The sequence below is a fragment of the Tachypleus tridentatus genome, chromosome 6 (assembly GCF_004210375.1).
Source record: "Tachypleus tridentatus isolate NWPU-2018 chromosome 6, ASM421037v1, whole genome shotgun sequence".
NCBI lineage: Eukaryota > Metazoa > Arthropoda > Merostomata > Xiphosura > Limulidae > Tachypleus > Tachypleus tridentatus.
The window spans coordinates 85,144,681-85,163,881 of record NC_134830.1 but is presented as its reverse complement, the minus strand read 5'-3'; the positions used below and the strand labels follow the sequence as shown (position 1 = coordinate 85,163,881).

The window sequence follows — 19,201 nt, the reverse complement described above, 5'->3', positions numbered from 1 at the left end:
AATGAACCTCACCCCAAGCTTCAGGTAACAACTTTCTAACAGCTGTTGTTCTCATCTCAGCAAAAAATGATCCTCTATGAATGCTGTGAAAATGAGAAAGATATCGGAAAAAGTTGAGCTTGTCTGCAACAACAGTTAGACCAGAAAACTGCATTAATCCTATGCCTGAGCGAGAAACAAGATTTCCTGTAGCAAGCAGATACTCCATTGGTCGAGAAAGATCTTTGCCCAAAGATATATACTGAAGCATTAGAGCTAGAAATGGAGAGGAAAGTAATTCAAATATGAGCTCATTATAAACAGTTTATTTCTGAAAGCTAGATTACAATAAAATTACTCAGATAAAGTAAGAAATATATCTCTAATTAATAAACACTGACAAAAAATGAAGATCATTAGGGATAATAAGTTTTATTGCTAAATGATATTAAAAAATATAAACATATGACCATTACAACTGGAAAGATAACTCTGTTAATCAAGATAATACATTGGTGGCTAAAAGTGGCTCACGTTTAGGGATTAAATATTTAAGATTGTTTTCTATCATTAAACTTTAAAAAAGTCAATTCTCATGTGATAAAAATTTTAATTTTAAACTAACTTTTTCAATGCCTAAAACTACAAAATTCTGTTCAATATTTTTGAAAATCACTTCTCTTCTTAATTCTTAATATAGAAGTACAACATTTGTAGTATTCCAATTCTTACATTGAACGAAAATCTACACAGCTAGAATATGGTGATTTAGCCAACAATATTTTACCAAAAAGAAAAATATTGCTTAAAAGTTTTCCTTAACTCTATTCTAGTATGACTAGAAGTAAAAGCAGTTGATAAAGATTGTGCTTGTCTGTGGACTACATATCTTTTAAATCTACACAGATATTGTAAAAAAAAAAAAAGTTTAATGCACTATCCAAGGGTTTTTGTTAAATGTATTCTTAATGCTTTTAAATATTCCTAATCACCATACTATAAAACTTGTCTACATCACATGTAATTAATATTAAATCCTCTTATCTCAGTTCAACATTAACCAGTTTCATTATGAGAGTACTACAAATTAAACTGCCACTTTACTTGTGCACAACACTAGAAGTTTTGAAATGCTTAATGTGCAGAAAAATATCAAAAAGAACAAAAAATAATACAGAATAACTCAAAGTAAAATAAATTAGAATAAAACAGTTTATATAATAACTTTAAAAGAAGTGTTAATTTATCACAACCTTTTCTTTAATTTACAGTGTTTTAAGTTAGTCTGCTTCTCTGTTTTAAGTTATACTTTTCACTTCAGTTTAGATGACAATTTAAAATATTTATTATATGTTCAATAAATCTTTACCAATTATTAAACTAAATTCAATTTCCTAAGCAGTCATTACCAATTCAGCTTAATTTTATGGCAAACAGATGCAAGTTTTATACATTGATAATGATGCATATTACTAAAGTATTATAAACTTTAACAATGAATTACAATATAACTGAAATTTCCACTCAATGTGAAGCAGTATGTATTGTCTTTGTTTTGGAGATACTAAATCTAAAAACAATTACTTGGATATTCTGTTCATTTTTGATATATGACACAATGTTATTCAATATGAAAGAAAAACACTGTTTTCAGCACATTTTATTTAGAATATTACCAGTGGGAAAAAGTTGGCTAATTAAAAGCTTTTGCTACTACCACACAAGTAATTTCAGTTTCTTACAGATGGTTTTACGATATATTCAAAGTTTACTGGATCAGTCTATATGTAGTTTCAGCCATGTTAGCTATTTATTAGGTCAGACTGATTTTTCTTCATCCAGCAAACTAAAACCTAGTGCACTTTAACAAAAAGGCCTCTTATTACATTTTCTCGTATAATTAAAGTGCTGTATCAAAAATATTTTGAAATGTGGATATAAAATATAATTACCAAATGCATTTTTCTGAGCATCTGAATTACTTTTCAACTTAAAAATGGGGTTAAACAGAACATAATGCAATTGCATGTTATGGTTATGATGGAAAACAAGTGAAATATGTTTTATTTTCTAAATACTGTTATCTTTGTATGTAGATACAAGTAAACTTTTAATGACAAGATAGATGTTGTGGAATTAGTTATTAAAAATGAATATTAACAGAATCTGAGCAAGTTTTCTCAGAAATTATACAGAAAGAAAACATCAGCTTTCTAGAAAAATAGTGTTTTTCTTGTTGCTTTTATTTTTAAATATCAGTTTTGAAGGAAACATAACAATTGGTTAGGAAAATGAATCTACCTTAACCAAGTATTTAATTTTCTAAACTTATTTCAGTTTTTGAGTTCAAATAACTTCTAATTCTCTAGTTACATGCAAAAAGAAACTTCCTACCATTATAACTTACACAAGACAAACTTAAAAAATTCTAAAGAATATCATTAGTTTGTTACTAAAACATTATAATCATAAAAATAAAGTTACAATTTGTATTTACAATTAATGCATAAAATTTGTACAGTTAATACTCACTCCGAGTGAGCTCAAAAGATTTTCCAGATGACTTGATTTTTCGATAAAGTACAACTTTTATTGTGTTTAGCCAACTTTCAAGCTTTTCCTTTAAAAGTAGAAATTAAAAGCATTTCAAAATCACTGCACTAATGGATATAATTTTTACACACTTTAAAAAAAAATACTACTAATGATGCTAGAGACAATTACACAACTTTAACCTAAATGAACTGAAAACAATTAATACCACTGCAACAAAAAATAAAAAAATCAATAAGTATATATTCCTCAAAAATAAACAAGCAATGTTAAAGTAATATTTTCCCTTTCATCTTTATCTCTTTTACATACAAGTAACACATTTTATCAATAATATTAATACATTTTGCTTCTGTTAATAATCAACTAAAATCCACTAGTAACATCGACTAATCCTTAAAAAGCAACAAAAAACAAATTAATCAATGTTTATATAAAAAATACCCTAATTATGAAGGAAACTAAAATATAAATACCTCAACATTTAAGTTAACTATCTTACATATTAGAAATATATTTCATTCTGTAATTAAAAAAATCTACTTTTAAAATGCCTTCCCATTATAAGAATGATAAAACTCTTGCTCAAATCTCACTACAAAGTTTTATAAAAATCCATATCAATCTATTTTGTTCTCTTATGTGTAAAATTTATTTATATCTTTCCTTTTTGGATAAAATGAGAAAGGTTTATGAACACCAGTTCAATACTCCTCTTTTCAATATCTTGATAGTCTTTTGCAAAATTCTTTGTATAGAAACAATTTTTATTCAAGCTACACAGTCAACCTTATGTGATGTAAAAACTACCTTCTTTGAACCATGAGGCCCGGCATGGCCAAGCGTGTTAAGGCGTGCGACTCATAATCTGAGGGCCGCGGGTTCGCATTCCCCTCGCGCCATACATGCTCGCCCTTTCAGCCGTGGAGCGTTATAATGTTACGGTCAATCCCACTATTCATTGATAAAAGAGTAGCCCAAGAGTTGGCGGTGGGTGGTGATGACTAGCTGCCTTCCCTCTAGTCTTACACTGCTAAATTAGGGACGGCTAGCACAGATAGCCCTTGAGTAGCTTTGCGTGAAATTCAAAAACAAACAAACAAATTGTTGGTAAAATAATAACTGCCAACACTTGGGTGGTGATGACTAATTCCTCTAGTCTTACACTACTAAATTAGGGGCAGCTAACGCAGGTAACCCTCGTGTAGCTTTTCGCAAAATCAAAAGAAACAAACATTCCTAATGCTCTGTAAGTTTCTTCTTTTTGTCAACTTAGAATTCTTAGTTTTCCTCAGATATTTTTCATTATTCTGCAAACTTTTCGAATGTTAATAACAAACCTGACATATTTTCAGATATTCTTCGGAGAGAGAAAAAATATACCATGAAGTTTTATAAAATTTATATATTTGAGGACTAAAATTGACCAGCACAGATAGCCCTCGAGTAGCTTTGTGCGAAATTGAAAAATAAACAATTGAACCATAAATTTTTTTTCATGTTACTCTGACAATTATTCATTAAATACACGGTCTTTCTGTATTTATGAGGATTTAAATATACAACAAATATACAACTGTTAAAAAAATGTATCATTCTTTCAGAAGGGCAGAGCAATATATCTCACTATAAAATCAAATTTACTGCTTTTTCAATCAATTGTACTGTCTAATAGTCATATTTGACTTGTGGTAGAAAACTGCCCTAATAATATGATAAACTGTACAAACATATTAAAACAAAATATAATCACTCACTGATCATTAGGCATAATGTAATTCATGTAAATTCTGTTTTAAATTAATTATTTGTAATTTCTTTTAACTTGATGCAGCAAATTGTTCTTTTAATATTGATAAAGTTGCCTTTTAATTTTAAACTAGTAATATGGAGACATTATTTTGTCATAAAAGATATATAGATACATACATATATTCCAAGAACAAATTTCCTACCTTAAACTAATCACTCGTTAGAATACTTGTAAAACTACTAAACATTCAATAATATACCATATTTGGCAAAAACAGCAGCACTAAAGTTATCTATTTTTTTCTTGAAAAGTAAACATAATATTACCCACCTTAAGCACCATTAGATAGAGATGCCCCCCAAGTAGAACTTCATGGTTCATTGGATTATCGGGATTTTCTATAGCACATTCTCCTTTGGCCAATGCAAACAATTTTCTTGTCATATACCTGTCAGGAATCCAGAAATCTATCAAAGCAAAATCTAACAAAACTTTTTATGATTAACTCTCGAGTGTACAAAGTATTTGATAAACTACCTTTCAACACTGCATTGTAGGATATTTCTTCAAAGGTGGCACTGTTCATGAGTAGTATATTAGAATAGGAGAAAACTGATGATGGTATTGCCAAATTAAACTTATATTGATGGCAGAAGGAAAAACATTCTATATTCCCTTGAAAGTAATTTGTCCAAGTTTAATAAAAAGCCACCACAGAAATAAGTTAAAACTTACAAAGTAACATCAATGCATTGCATCATTTAAAGGATATAAAGCTGCTACAATTGGATATAAATCTATATAAAAATCTTTATTAGCAGAGCTGCTAAAATGTATAGTAAAAGCAAGATTTGGCAAGACAATCCAAAATTCTGAAGTATCCATTTTATTCTGCAAACCTTCATATGATACAAAGTAAATTAATTTTTTATACATGGGATTATGTCATAATTACAGAATTTTATGATAGCAAAAACATATTGAGAAGGTATATAAATGAATTTTTTTAAATGGAGTAGAACAAAAAAAAGCATTATATTCTAACAAATATTCTGAGTAAAGAATACAACACTCCCTTGAGAAAAAGAATCAAGTATAAAAAAACTGTACACACACTAACCAAATACCAGAAGTAAAATAATATAAATATTGAAGATACATCTTGCAAATATATCAAAAACTAGAATATAACTAGAACGAATAAAATCAATTAAGGCTAAATGCATTAAGCCTTTTGCTAGGGATTCAGTATAATATACACAAGTTAATTATTTATAACACTTAGTGCAACATGTACCTTCACAAAATTTCGTAGACTTTCAGTAAAGACTGCAAATGTTTTGTACACAGAAAATCAGGATTTTTAATGAAGTATTGTCACTAAAGATTTGTTTGTGAAAATAGTGTCTGTTTCAATTCTAGTCCAAGCAAAGTGGTTTTCATGTTATGATTAAAAACTATTCTCTAAAAAAAATCTCATATATTATTTGCATAATCACAATCATTTATACCTCCTAAATATATTTCAAACATTTGTTTTCAGTAAAACTTTATATTCTGTCTGTTATTTTTTCTACCATAGCTATACAGGGGTGGGGCTATCTGACTGACTTTGTAACCACCATACAAAATTAGAAAGCAAATACAAATTGTTTTTCTTTTCGTTATAGAATGACTTCAAATTATTAGATGGAAATATAAATGTTTACTTTAAATCACATAACATATATTTATAATTTTTATTATAGTAACCTTCCAATTATGACTGGCTAACATTACAGAAGTTACAATGATGTGACACACATGCACTTGTATTACCGTATCTTCGAATATAAACTGACCTATATTGGTTACATTTTAATGGGATAGTATTTGTTAAAATACAGTCACATTTCAATTATTTTACATTGTGCATGTATATAGATTTCTACTATTTATAAATAAATTCTTAAACTTATTTTTCTTAAAACATAAAACAGTAAATAAACAAGTATAGCAGACAACTGTATTTTCTAGTTGCAACAACCTTTGTACATGTTTGCTGCTTACCATAAAAATGTGAAATGAAATAATTTTTGTAGGTTTTACATATATATTAGAAATAACCAAAAAATCACAAATAACTATATCACTACCACAGAATTCCACTATAGTTTATCAAGTTTAGTAACTAAGTTGTATTTTATCTGAAATATGTAATTTTGAGCACACTAAGACATAACCTGTCTGCTTTAAATCTTGGCTCAAAAGAAACAAGGTGGCTTCCTAGTTCTTTAAAATAGCTGAGAAAGCCACCAGGGGACATTCTGAGCTCTCAGTTGGTTATTAACATGAAATATATAGGAGGAGGTGTATATAAGAGACCAATTTTAAAACTGGAAAGAGGTGAGCAGGTCCACTGCATTTGATTCAGTTCATACATAAGCCATACCTTAACAAACAGGAAAGTTATGTGATTCTTATTTTACATTCTAGCTTTTCAATACCAGCAATTTGAGCTCCTAATTCATATGAAACTGGAGACTTTGTACCTGCACTTAAAATAAATCAATATTTAGGTGCATTTTTTAATTTTTAATTTTAAATGAAGAAATTAACTAATATACAGTCATGTGAAAAAGTTAGGACACCCTATGAAAGCCTGTGTATTTATGTAACATTTTTGGATACACAGATATTTAATCTCAATTTCAACAATACTGAGAGATTATAGGAATATAACTAAACAATTAAAACTGAAGAAAAGACTTTTCAAGATCTTCTGTAAATGTAATTCTACAAAAATGCATATTCTAACTGAGGAAAACGTTAGGACACCCTACCCCCTAATAGCCCCCCTTTGGCTGAAATAACTGCAGTGAGACGCCATCTACCAATCTCTGACATCGGTCTGAAGAAAGTTTCCCCACTCCTCAATGCAGAATTCTTTCAGCTGTGAGATGTTTGAGGGGTTTCTTGCATGTACAGCCCGTTTCAAGTCACGCCATCTACCAATCTCTGACATCGGTCTGAAGAAAGTTTGCCCCACTCCTCAATGCAGAATTCTTTCAGCTGTGAGATGTTTGAGGGGTTTCTTGCATATACAGCCCGTTTCAAGTCACCCCACAGCATCTCAATGGGATTAAGATCTGGACTCTCCATTTCTTAGTTTTCAGCCAGTCCTTGGTGGATTTACTGGTATGTTTTAGGTCATTGTCGTGTTCCAGGGTCCAGTTTTGCTTCAACTTTAATTTTCATACAGATGGTCTCACATGATCTTCAAGCACCCTCTGATACACAGTAGAATTCATGGTGGATTCTAGAATTGTGAGCTGTCCAGGTCCTGCTGCAGCAAAGCAGCCCCAAACCATGATACTTCCACCTCCATGCTTCACAGTTGATATGAGATTCTTTTCCTGAAATGCTGTATTTGGTTTACGCCACACGTCATCTGTTCTGGTGTCCAAATAATTCAGTTTTTGACTCATCTGTCCAAAGAACATTATTCCAGAAGTCCTGGTCTTTGTCTACATTCTCTCTGGCAAACTTCAGTCTGGCCTTGATGTTTCTCTTAGACAGCAAAGATTTCCTCCTTGCTCATCTTCCACACAAGTTAAACTTGTGCAGTCTCTTTCTAATTGTAGAGGCATGCACTTTCACATCAACAGTAGCCAGAGCCTGTTGTAGGTCCCGTGATGACATGTTAGGGTGTTTGGAGACCTCTTGTAGCATTTTGCAGTCGGCTGTCGGGGTGAACTTGCTTGGACGACCAGACCTGGGCATGTTGGCAGTTGTTTCGAAAGCCCTCCACTTGTTGACTATTTTCTGGACAGTGGAATAGCTGATTTCAAAATCTTTTGGAATCTTTTAAAATCCCTTACCAGACTCATAAGCTGCTACACTTTTCTTTCTGAAGGCCTCAGACAGCTCTTTTGCTCTCACCATGGTGCTCACTCTCACTTCAACAGTCAGGAACACACCAAACTAAATATCTGAGGTTTAAACAGGGCAAGCCTCATTCAAAATGCAGAGTAACAATCTTCTAATCATATGCACCTGGTGTGATACACCTGTGTGTGAGTTGAGCTACTTTAAGTGGGAATAAATGTGGGGGTATCCTAACTTTTTCTTTTGTTAGAATATGCATTTTTGTAGAATTACATTTACAGAAGATCTTGAGAAGTCTTTTCTTCAGTTTTAATTGTTTAGTTATATTCCTATAATCTCTCGGTATTGGTAAAATTGAGATTAAATATCTATATATCCAAAAATGTAACAAAAATACACAGGCTTTCATAGGGTGTCCTAAATTTTTCACATAACTGTATGATACTAAAATTTAAATAGCAATCTACAATTTGATAACAAACTTATTGGCATAAATTCATAAAATAGCAGTTAAAAAAAAATTTGAATGCAATTCAACAAACATGATAATGTGGCCTTTGACTCACAAATATTTAGAGCCAAAAGAATATGGAACAGGATATTAGCAAAGCAAGAGCTTGTGATGACTATCATCACAATTTATAAATTATTTAACTTATGACAGAATAAACAATAAAAGGGAAGAATGATGAAGATACATTCATATTGAAAAAACAAAACTTCAGAATTCAAAAACAATTAATAACTTGATTCATGCTCAAACAAATTAGTATTATCAATGAATTAACATAATGATTTATAAAAAGTAAAGTTGTTCAAAGTGAAAGAGACTGCAATAATAATAAAAGCATTTAAAGTCAAGTACAGTTAAAAATTCCAAAGACACACAAACACATGTGAAAGAAATCTGCAAAATTATAGGCATCTACAAGGGAAAGAATAAATCAAACCTTAAAGAAAGATGTTCTAATGATTAAACAATGAAAGTATGAGAACTCAAAACGCAGATCTTAGGAAAACTGAACAGACTCTTAAGATATTTGGCTTCAACAGAACAGGCTAAGTAGGTTGATAGATAACTATCATGTAACTAGGTAATCTACAATATACTGAGCCGCAAACATTAGAAAGTAGCTGTAGTGAACTCTAAGTTATGCAGACATAGAAGCAAGATTTTAGCAGAATCCTAACAGAAAACTCATTGAAAGGATATTTTTAGCAAGAAAACAATCACAGTAAGCTCTACTGGACAGAAAAAACAACAACATATATTGAGTGATAAAAATTCAGTAACGAGCTCAAATAATTTTATTTATTATAAATATATGCACGTAAAACACAAAAATAATGAAAAGTACATCACAGTAAATACAGTTGTCAAAAAAGTGTACACACTGATGAAAACGGAATGAAGATATGTGACTTTGAGGTAAGCACGTACTATTTTCAAACATGTATAAGCAGAGCTACAGAGTGGTGAGTAATCATGTAAAGCACATGTAAACCAATTACAAAACCACAATGAGTGATATCATATTTTTGTATGTATGGTGAATAGACTGACAAGAGATGAACTTATAAAAAAATCTAAAGTTAAATGAGAGCTTTTTATACAAAGAGATTACTTAGCACATTCAAACTGATCATCATTTCTATCTACCAATATCTGGTTATACTTTGTAAAGGCATATTCATATTTTGTAAGAAAGTTTTTAAATAGAAGATTACACTGATAAGACTTCTTGATTAGTTTAACAAATAGTTTTTTTATGTTACCTTTCACCATTTATTACAGCTCTTTAATCAAATTGGTTTCTCCAATGTATATTAAATTATTTAAAAACTTTAAAGTAATAATCCAAAAAGTAACATCTTTTTGCTTTATGTTTAATAACTTTTAAATGTTAAAGAAATAAAATGGTAGTTACTCCTTTTAAATCAACTAGCTTTTGGAGGCTTATGAAAATTTTGAGGCTGCTACACATTATTTAATCCAGGACTTAAATAATTTCAATATAAAAGCAGCTATGTTTTTTATAACACAATTAAAGATTGACTGAGAATAGTACAAAACAGAACTATACTAACAAGATAGATTACGGTATGTGTTAGGACTGAATAACATACAAAATAAAAATGAAGCAATAAATAAAACTGAAATAGCAAGTTCCATGGTTAGTACCAGTTTTTATGTACAAAATGTTATAAGTTGATATTAGACAAAATATTAAGTATTGTGCCTGACAAAAGTACTCACCCTCCTAACAAAATCTCCACATTTTGTTGCTGTCTGAGCTTGGAGTTATGAAATTTCCAAATGGGATTTTTTTTTAGAATTTACACAATCTACAACAAACTGAGAAAGCTAAAAATGCTGATATTATGCAAGTTAGATTTACAAATAAATTAAAACGTTCTCATTTGTATAAGTATTCAACCTCTTTTCTATGGCAACCCTAAATCAGTTCAGGTGCAAAAGAGTAGTTTGAAAGGTCACAAAATTGATGTAATGATCTGTGTGTGTGTGTAATTACAGTGGTTTAATATGATTGAAGAGTAAATACATCTGTTCAAGCTATAACTCACATAGTCACATGTCAAACCATCCATGAAAACGAAGGATATTTCCAAACAAGTAAAGGATTAAATAGTAAAAAAGTACAAATCAGGAGAAATTTACAAGAAAACTTCAAAATTACTGATTATCTCTGAGTATTGTGAAGTCCATCTTTAAGAAGTAGAATATGCTTCATACCACCCAGAACAGGCTACATTTGAATCTAAGTAAACAGGCAAACAGGATATTAGTTAGGGATGTCACTGTGAAGCCAACAGTGACTTTTACAATTTTGCTATGTTCCATGTCTGAGATGGACGTCAATGTTCATACACGAACTATAATCTAGTTCCTATACAAAGTTAGCTCATATGGGTGAGTGGCAAGAAATAAACCATTACTGGAAAAGAATAACCTTAAATTTCATATGCAGTGTGCAAAAAAGAATGCAAATGATACTGCAAAGATGTGGCAGGTTTTTTTTTGGTCAGACAAGACAAAAATTGAGGTTTTTTTTTTGTCTAAATTCAAAGAATTCCCTCTGGCTTAAGCCCAACACAGCACATCATCCAATCAATACCTGCTTGAGTTGGCCAAGAATCTAAAACTGGGCCAAAATTTCATATTTTAGTAGAACAATGAACTGAAACACAGTCTGACTTGAATCAATATAAAATTTATGGTGAGACTTGAAGATTGCAGTTCATCTGCAATACCAAATATACTTGTCAGAGTTGAAATAATTTTGCCAGGAAGACTGGGCAGAAATTACACCAACCTATTATTGTGCAAAGCTGGTAGAAACTCATCCAAAAAGACTCACAACAGTAAGTGCTGCTAAACCTACTTCCACCAAGTACTGATTTAGGGGGATGAATTTATATATTTTCTTTGCAGGTTTTGCTGACATTTAACCTCTTTCACATGTAATAGTATTAAGATTTTTGAATAAAAACAAGTTCATTAAAAAAACATTGTTTAAATTACTTGTATTTCATCAAAATGAGATTATTGGCATAGACTGAATATTTTTGCAAGACATTATATTGACATTTAATAATAATTAAGGTGTAGGATGGTTAAATTAATACATTTGTTTTCTAATCACATTCATGTTAATAAATGCAAAATATTTGATTTATGTTCATTATTTAAGCAATGTGTTGATAAATATGCTGAAAAATAATTAATCTAATAAATACACACATAATTCCATTGCTTCAACAACATCAAAATTCAAAGAATATATAACAATAGCTAATGTTATTTTGAGCACTGTCAAAAAAAAAAAAGCAAACCTCTGATTGACTTTTTGTTTATATAAATAAGTCTTATACTTACACTAGAAGATTGAACTTATGGACATTGGAGTCTAGGTGAACACATATGCACTGCCTTGAAATAAAAGAAAAGTATGCATTTAGTTTAAAGCTATAAATTTTAAAAAAAGTTATAAAATTAATATTTACAAAACACAATACAGATAGGCCACTCAGTATTATTAGGCACAAGTAAAGATGTTGCATGCTTAACAATTCCTTATTGGAAACACCTAGTGTTGAGTCTACACAGCCTTTTGAATACAAAGTTACAAACATATTGATCTCAAGAGCTGATGAATTACACGTTTGTTAAAGAAAAAATAAGAAATCCTGATTTGAATTTTGAAAAAAACATCTAAATTGTTAACTAAGGAAAGATCTTACTGGGAAATAGAACAAGCTTGCTTCCCCAAAACCATAAACTGATCACTAAAGTACTAGTGAATGAAAGCTACATCTTAGCCGTATAAACAGTAACAGCAAGTTAATTTTTCAAAAACTTGTGTACTTTTTGATTGCTAATGTTGATGAAATAAAGAGGACAGTCATTTATTTATACACTTGTCAAATATTACAAAGTTCTTTTCTAAACAAAAAATGGTTTTAGTATGATGAAGGGATATTAATACCTGAATTTCAGGAAAGAAAAAAAAAGTTGAAAAATTAGCATACAGTCCAGAATAGTTCTTCTTACAAAAACATCCAACACTAAAATAATTTTAATCATATAAACCAAAAATGTCCAAAAAGTAAGTTTAAAACATTTTTAGTTTGTACAGTAAATTTTGATTGGTATATTGTTTATTGTGATAACTTGGTTTTGATTTTCAAAAACCTACAGTTGCCTCAACCATGTATCTAATACAAAAGTTTAGCTCTATAGCTATGGACTGAATCTCATTGACTGTAAAACTTGGTAGAATTTCAGTAAACTTCAGTCTTTTGTATGCAGAACCAAGAGTCAGACTTTTAGCTATGGTATACCCAGTTTGTATAGTGACTCTGAACTTTAGGTTGTTATTTTTAAAATACAAAATTTTAGCCCATAGCTCCATTATCTCTTGACTGATTTGAGATCTAATTATAGTTTTGGACCCTTTTGATTGATGTATTTGACCACACCAAAGATTCCATAGATTAATTTATTCTAATCCTGCCTAAAAAATCCCACTTTTATATAGCAATGGTAATACTGCACTAAATTTTATTTAATTAAATAATTCCCCATAGAATACAGAATAATATCATACAAAATGCAAGGGTTCATAACTCAAAAACTTTCTGGCTTTTTAACAATGCAACAAAATCTACTAAAAATTAATCTAATTTCTGATGTGTTTCCCATACAAATAAAGCTTGAACTTAAAGCAGAATTGACAATTCGCTGCACAGAAAACATTTGTAATATGATTTGTCACTTGACTGATTGAATCTTTGGGATTTTATTGTTTATAAATAATATAGTCTTAAACATCAGAGAGAAGTATTGGCAATTTCTGAAAAAGATGTGATTTTCTATTTGATAGCTCTTGCACCAAATAAAACTGAAGGCTATAAAAAGTATACTTTTACTCAGAGATGATGACATTATGATGAGTAACTTCTGTTGCAACTCTGTACTTCTTGGAGGAATGATAAATAAATTAATAAAGAAGGGATACAGAGAAAAAATATTCAAAATTCTTCTACAAGGTAAAATTCAGGATTTTTTTTAAATATTGGATTAGTAGCTACATGTTTATGCCAAATTTATTAATATACCATTCAAATACCAAGTAGTTTAATTATATTTGGAATGTAATTCACTTAAACCTCATGGCATACAGAAAAATATGTCCATGGCAAGAAGGTTAAATCCTAATAGATAATACAATTAGATAACCATTGTTTTCTATAACAGTTTAATTTTCAGTCAATTAAAAAAGGCAGATGCCAGTACTTTACAGGCATTTGTTTGTTATGAAGATTCCTTTTCTAAATGTTTATTTTGTTGTGCCCCACCCCCTACATGTTATAACATATTAGTCATTATACTGCACATTCATTCTTCCACATTTATTGTTGTTAATATATTAATTAAGAGTAGCAATATTTGTATGGTTGTTTCTAAAACTTTTATCTTTAAATTTGTATTTTACTAATATAACATAAATGCTCTTATATTTACACTTATGAATCATCCCCTACTGACTCTCTGCACCTCCTTTTGGAACACAATTCACAGTTTGCACACCATGGGTTCAGACAAAATTTGCTATCACTTTGTTTATAAATTCTCCCATTAGTAAATATTATGTGTGTAAATCTTAGCTCAAATTCTGACAGTTACTTAAGGGAGATCTCTAGAACATCTTTGACAATATCACTGTTGTAATAAACCATGTTAGTAGCCATATCAATAGCTTTAGAAAAAAGAATGTAGACAAAAAGAGATTCAACATCAAAACTGACCATAAGTTTAAGAAAATTCATTAACAGTATAATTATAATACAAGAAATATCTTTTAATATTTAGATTGTAGTTGAATACTCTCATATCAGGAGTAAAAAAGCTTAATTGTTATTTTATGTGTATGTTTTGGATAAACAAATATCATGAACCACAACAGTGGTTCCTGATAAAAATTGTAAGTCAATGCACAAAACTCTAATAGAATATTTGAGCAAAACACACAACAATAAAGAATCAGTTCAAAAAATCCTATAAAACATTTTCAAGAGACTGCTAAGGTTGTACACATATAAAAATGCACAAAAATACATGAAAGAAGATAAAGAAAATCCACTCAAAATAGCCTCTTTGTAACCTTTATTATTTTCTTGGCAGTCTTCAGTAAAAATAGCTTGGTATATTGTGCCTAAACCTTATGGTGAATACAAAATAAGAAGCTGTGAAAGGTCATAGGAGTATTAAAAAACTAAGTTTGTTTCTTCTGTATTTTACTCAAGCTAAAGACATCATAATTTACCTTACTTAGATATTAGGTGTACTTTCAATAAGCTTATGAATAGAGTGAAACAAGGATTACCAGCCAATAACAGATAACTGTTAACATGTAAGACAGATACCCAATGCTTTGGTAAACAATTTAAATGATTATCTTTAGAGAGTGAAAAAATATCAATACACATATTTTTATTACACACATTTGTAAAATAATATAGTGATGTTTTAGACATATATGTTTCGTTCAAAAAGCTTCTTTTCTACTGATAAAATTTTGTGTGTGTTTAGTGGGGGTTGTGTCTTAGTCTAGCTACGTACTTGCTCATTACAAATAAATTAATCATGGCTAAATGCATTAACCCGTTTGCTATGGGCTCAGTACAATATAGAGGAGTTAAGTATTTATACAATAACTTTTAGTAAAGACTGCAAGTATTTAGTACACAGAAAATCAGGTTCTTTTATGAAGTATTGCCATTAAAGATTTGTTTGTGAAAATAAGAGCCTGTTTCAGTTTTGGTCTGATCAAAGTAATTTTTTACGTCATAATGTAAAAATTATCTTTGGCCTTAAAATCTCAAATATTATTTGTGTAATCTCTAAAACTTCCTAAGTACAATTCAAATGTTTGTTTTCAGTAAAACTTTATATTTTGCTTGTTATTTTCTCTACTCTAACATTATAGGATCTATAAATTTGACTGATCTCATAACTACCATAAAGAATCAGAAAAATATATATTATGCTTTTTTCATTCTAGGATAACTAAAGTTATAACACAAATGTTTAGATTAAATAGTTTAAATTTTATAGCATTACACATTTATATATATGTATATAAATATATTATTTTTATTATATTTACCATCTAATCGTGCCTTGTTAACAATGTAGAAGTTAAAATGATGCAATGAATGTGCATTTTGTTACCTTATCCAGTAATATAAAACTGATCTTTTAGTATTTACTGTGTTTTAGTAGACTAGTATTGTGTAAAATATGGTCACATTTCAATGATAATAAATTATTCTTAAAACTCGTTTTTCTTAAAACAGAGAACAGCAAATGAAAAAGTAAGGCAAACAATTATCTCTTCTTGTTACAACCACTGTACCCAGTTGATGTTTATTGTAGTTTGCATGTGGAAGATGTAAAACCAAATACTTTATATATATGAATAACCAAAAAATTATAACTTAACTATATAAATACCCTAGAATTCTATTATAATTTATCAAGTTTAGTAAATAAGCTGTATTTGTATCTAAAATAATTTGAAATTTTGAACAGGCTAAAGACTCAATTTACCAGCATGAAGGTTTGTCTAAAAAGAAAAAGAAAACAGAGTTATATTTCAAAATGGCTGAGAAAATCATTAAGTGGGCATTCTGAAATTTTAATTGGTTATTAATGTGTCATATAAGAGACTATTTCCAAAAATAAAAAGAGATGAGCCAGGCCACTGTGTTTAATTTACAAAATATAGTGGCAGCTTAGCAAATAGAAGAGATAAAAAGTTTTATTTTAAATTCTAGCTTTCAATATTGGTAATTTGAGTTCCTAATTTGTATAAAACTACAAACTTTGTATTTTGACATCACAAACATCTGATTTGAACCAGTGCTGCATTCAACATACCATGTAACACACAAACATCAATGTTTAAGTTTTTTTTCAAATATTTACTATTAAATTAAGAAATTGAATAAGTTATAATACTAAAACTTGAATTATAACCTAAAATTTTATACCACACCTACTAACCTAAATTCATAAAATAGTACTTAAAATTTTGAATGTGTGTTAACAAACACAATGGCACAGCCTTTGATATAGGATCTGTAGATATTTTTAACAAACTGTAGATATATACTTTGTTTTGATAAATTTACAATCATTGCTGGTTCTCATCCTGGCATTTTATATAGCTTAACCAAAACAAAAAGAAACTAAATTCATTAGGTCTATTACTTATCACAAGAAAACATTTAACTAAATATACTTCTAAGTATCTTTATTAAAAAGATTCCTTTGTTCTTGTCATAGTTTTAACAGTATTAATGATTTGACGTTTCATAAAAAAAAATTTATGGCTAGTTTTGATATTAAATCCTTACTTAAGTTACAATCATTCCTTTCTCTAAAACTATTGATCTGTTTATTACTCTGGTTAATCAATTTAATGATATTTTCAGAAATATCTCAAACATATGCATAAAAATACAGGAAGTCAGTTCTTTAGTAATGAGACTTATGAAAGCACTGATGAAATTTCTACAGGTTTTGGTCTAGAGCCTAGTCTAAAAAATTCATTCTAATGCTACTATGAAAGACAATGATTATCTTATTTTATTTTCTAAAAAATGGGTTCCCCATTATCAAATTTAACTATCCAACTAGATTTATTTTACATTACCAAGTAACGTGTTGTTTCTAAAACTCCATGTTTGATTAAGTTATATTTTTGAATATCTTAACAAGTAACATGAAAGTTAATATTTTCCCACACCAAAAACATATTTACAACAAATTTTTTATCTCTCTCACAGTTACAGCTATTCTTGATTTGGCTACCTTCAAGTGCACAAATGTTCGCTTGCTGATAGCCTTGAATCTCCCACCTAATTCCACAAGGTTTAATTGTGTTTAAGCATGCAAATTAGCATGTAATAGTTTTCTACCGATAAGAGTGGAACAAAACCTCCTTTCACGGATAACTCCCTCTATGCAATTTTCACCCAATTTTCACTTCAAGGTTAACTATGAAAAACAACAAGGAAGAGCGAGTGAAGCAAGTATGTATCAGGAATATATTTTCAGTGCATGAAAACATTAATTTCTGATACAATTACTTACTTACTTCATATCATGGTTATAGCTAGAATACCAAGTTCAGCAGGAAAAGAGATCAGCGTAAAAATGACCTAGACAAGCATCCTTCAAACAAAAGCATCTGAAGATCACCCATGGAGTGTGCTTTTTCTATGGAGAGGAGCACCTATGTAGGAGACTGCACTATGTCTTAACCAGCTATACTCTTAGCTCATGTGGAGTCCAAAAGGGGTGGCACAAGGTAACAATTTCAAATTCCTAAGGAAGAGGAATGTGTGTAGAGTGGCTAGGGTACATTGTACTATAAGTGAGAGGTCAGCTCCTGTCCAGACTAATGGCATTAGGAGGAACCTAACAGGTTCATAGTAGAAGGAGGGTCCTCAACCATTCACTTCAGCTTTAAGAACCAGAAGGGAAGAAGAGTTTTCATTCTGAAAACTTAAACCATAAGTCATGCAAATCCAGCACAACCTGCAGCAATAAACACTGAGAATGTACATCTGGATGAAATTGGGAGGGATTAAACATAATATGTAGGATTAATCCTAGTCCAAACCAACAAGGGTTGGAATGTAACATCCACACCATGGTAGGAAAAAGTCCCAGCCCATCCACATGTGAGGACTTATATTGGATGGTCAAGCTCCAACCAAAACAAAAAGTCACCCAGAAACTGACATGCACATGACAATATGAAGGAGAGTTCCCAGCCAGGACAAATTACAAAATAGACTGAAAAATCCAGTCCAGACCAGCAGTATTTGGAATAAAATATTTGATCCATGGCAGGAGGATAGTCATGCTTTCTACACAGGCATTACTCTACTCTACTCTCAACTGAATGGAATTGTGCACTGTCAGGATCCACTACTCTAGCAGCTGGAGCAGGTAAGAACTCCAATAGTCCACAGTAAAAGGGGGGAGAGACATATTATTAAAGAAAATGAAATGGGTGATCATGAAACTCTATTTTGAAAGAGCTGACCATTCTTGAATCTTGGGGTACTGTCCAGAACAAACATATTTATAATGCACTGTACCACATGGAACAAGAAAGAACCTGCAAGCAAACTTGTGGAACACCCCATCTCAACAGTAAACATTACAGACCTTATAAATTTCAAGGTGAAGATTTTGGATATCAGTGTACATGAATGGGCACCACTTGCCACAGAAAGGGATCCATAACACGTTAAGTAGGCCCGTGAAAAAAACCCAAAAAACTTACCAACTTGCATTGACATATAGAGAAGAGTTACAGGGGGAATATGATATGTGGCTGAACAGAAAACCACCAGATGGTACAAATAGCAAGATAAAAAGAAGTGGGGAATGGTCAATATGTTGGCCTGGATAACCCCCTCCAAATGTTGATGGAAATGAGCAGACAA

At 30.4% G+C, this 19,201-nt stretch overlaps 1 protein-coding gene across 7 annotated transcripts in view; it reads right to left on the bottom strand.

Moving 5' to 3' along the window:
• Nucleotides 1-19,201, bottom strand: part of Polr1B (RNA polymerase I subunit Rpl135) — a 136,304-nt gene that overhangs the window by 45,274 nt on the left and 71,829 nt on the right. For all 7 annotated transcript variants that reach the window (XR_013029259.1, XR_013029260.1, XM_076505847.1 and 4 more), the window contains 4 exons: nucleotides 12,051-12,104; nucleotides 4,616-4,733; nucleotides 2,512-2,599; nucleotides 13-255 (listed from right to left, as the gene is read on the bottom strand). Coding sequence is in view for 5 of the 7 variants with exons in the window: in XM_076505847.1 (XP_076361962.1) it covers nucleotides 13-255; nucleotides 2,512-2,599; nucleotides 4,616-4,733; nucleotides 12,051-12,104 (503 nt within the window). In the remaining 2 variants the exon portion in view is untranslated. The remainder of the gene's footprint in view (nucleotides 1-12; nucleotides 256-2,511; nucleotides 2,600-4,615; nucleotides 4,734-12,050; nucleotides 12,105-19,201) is intronic.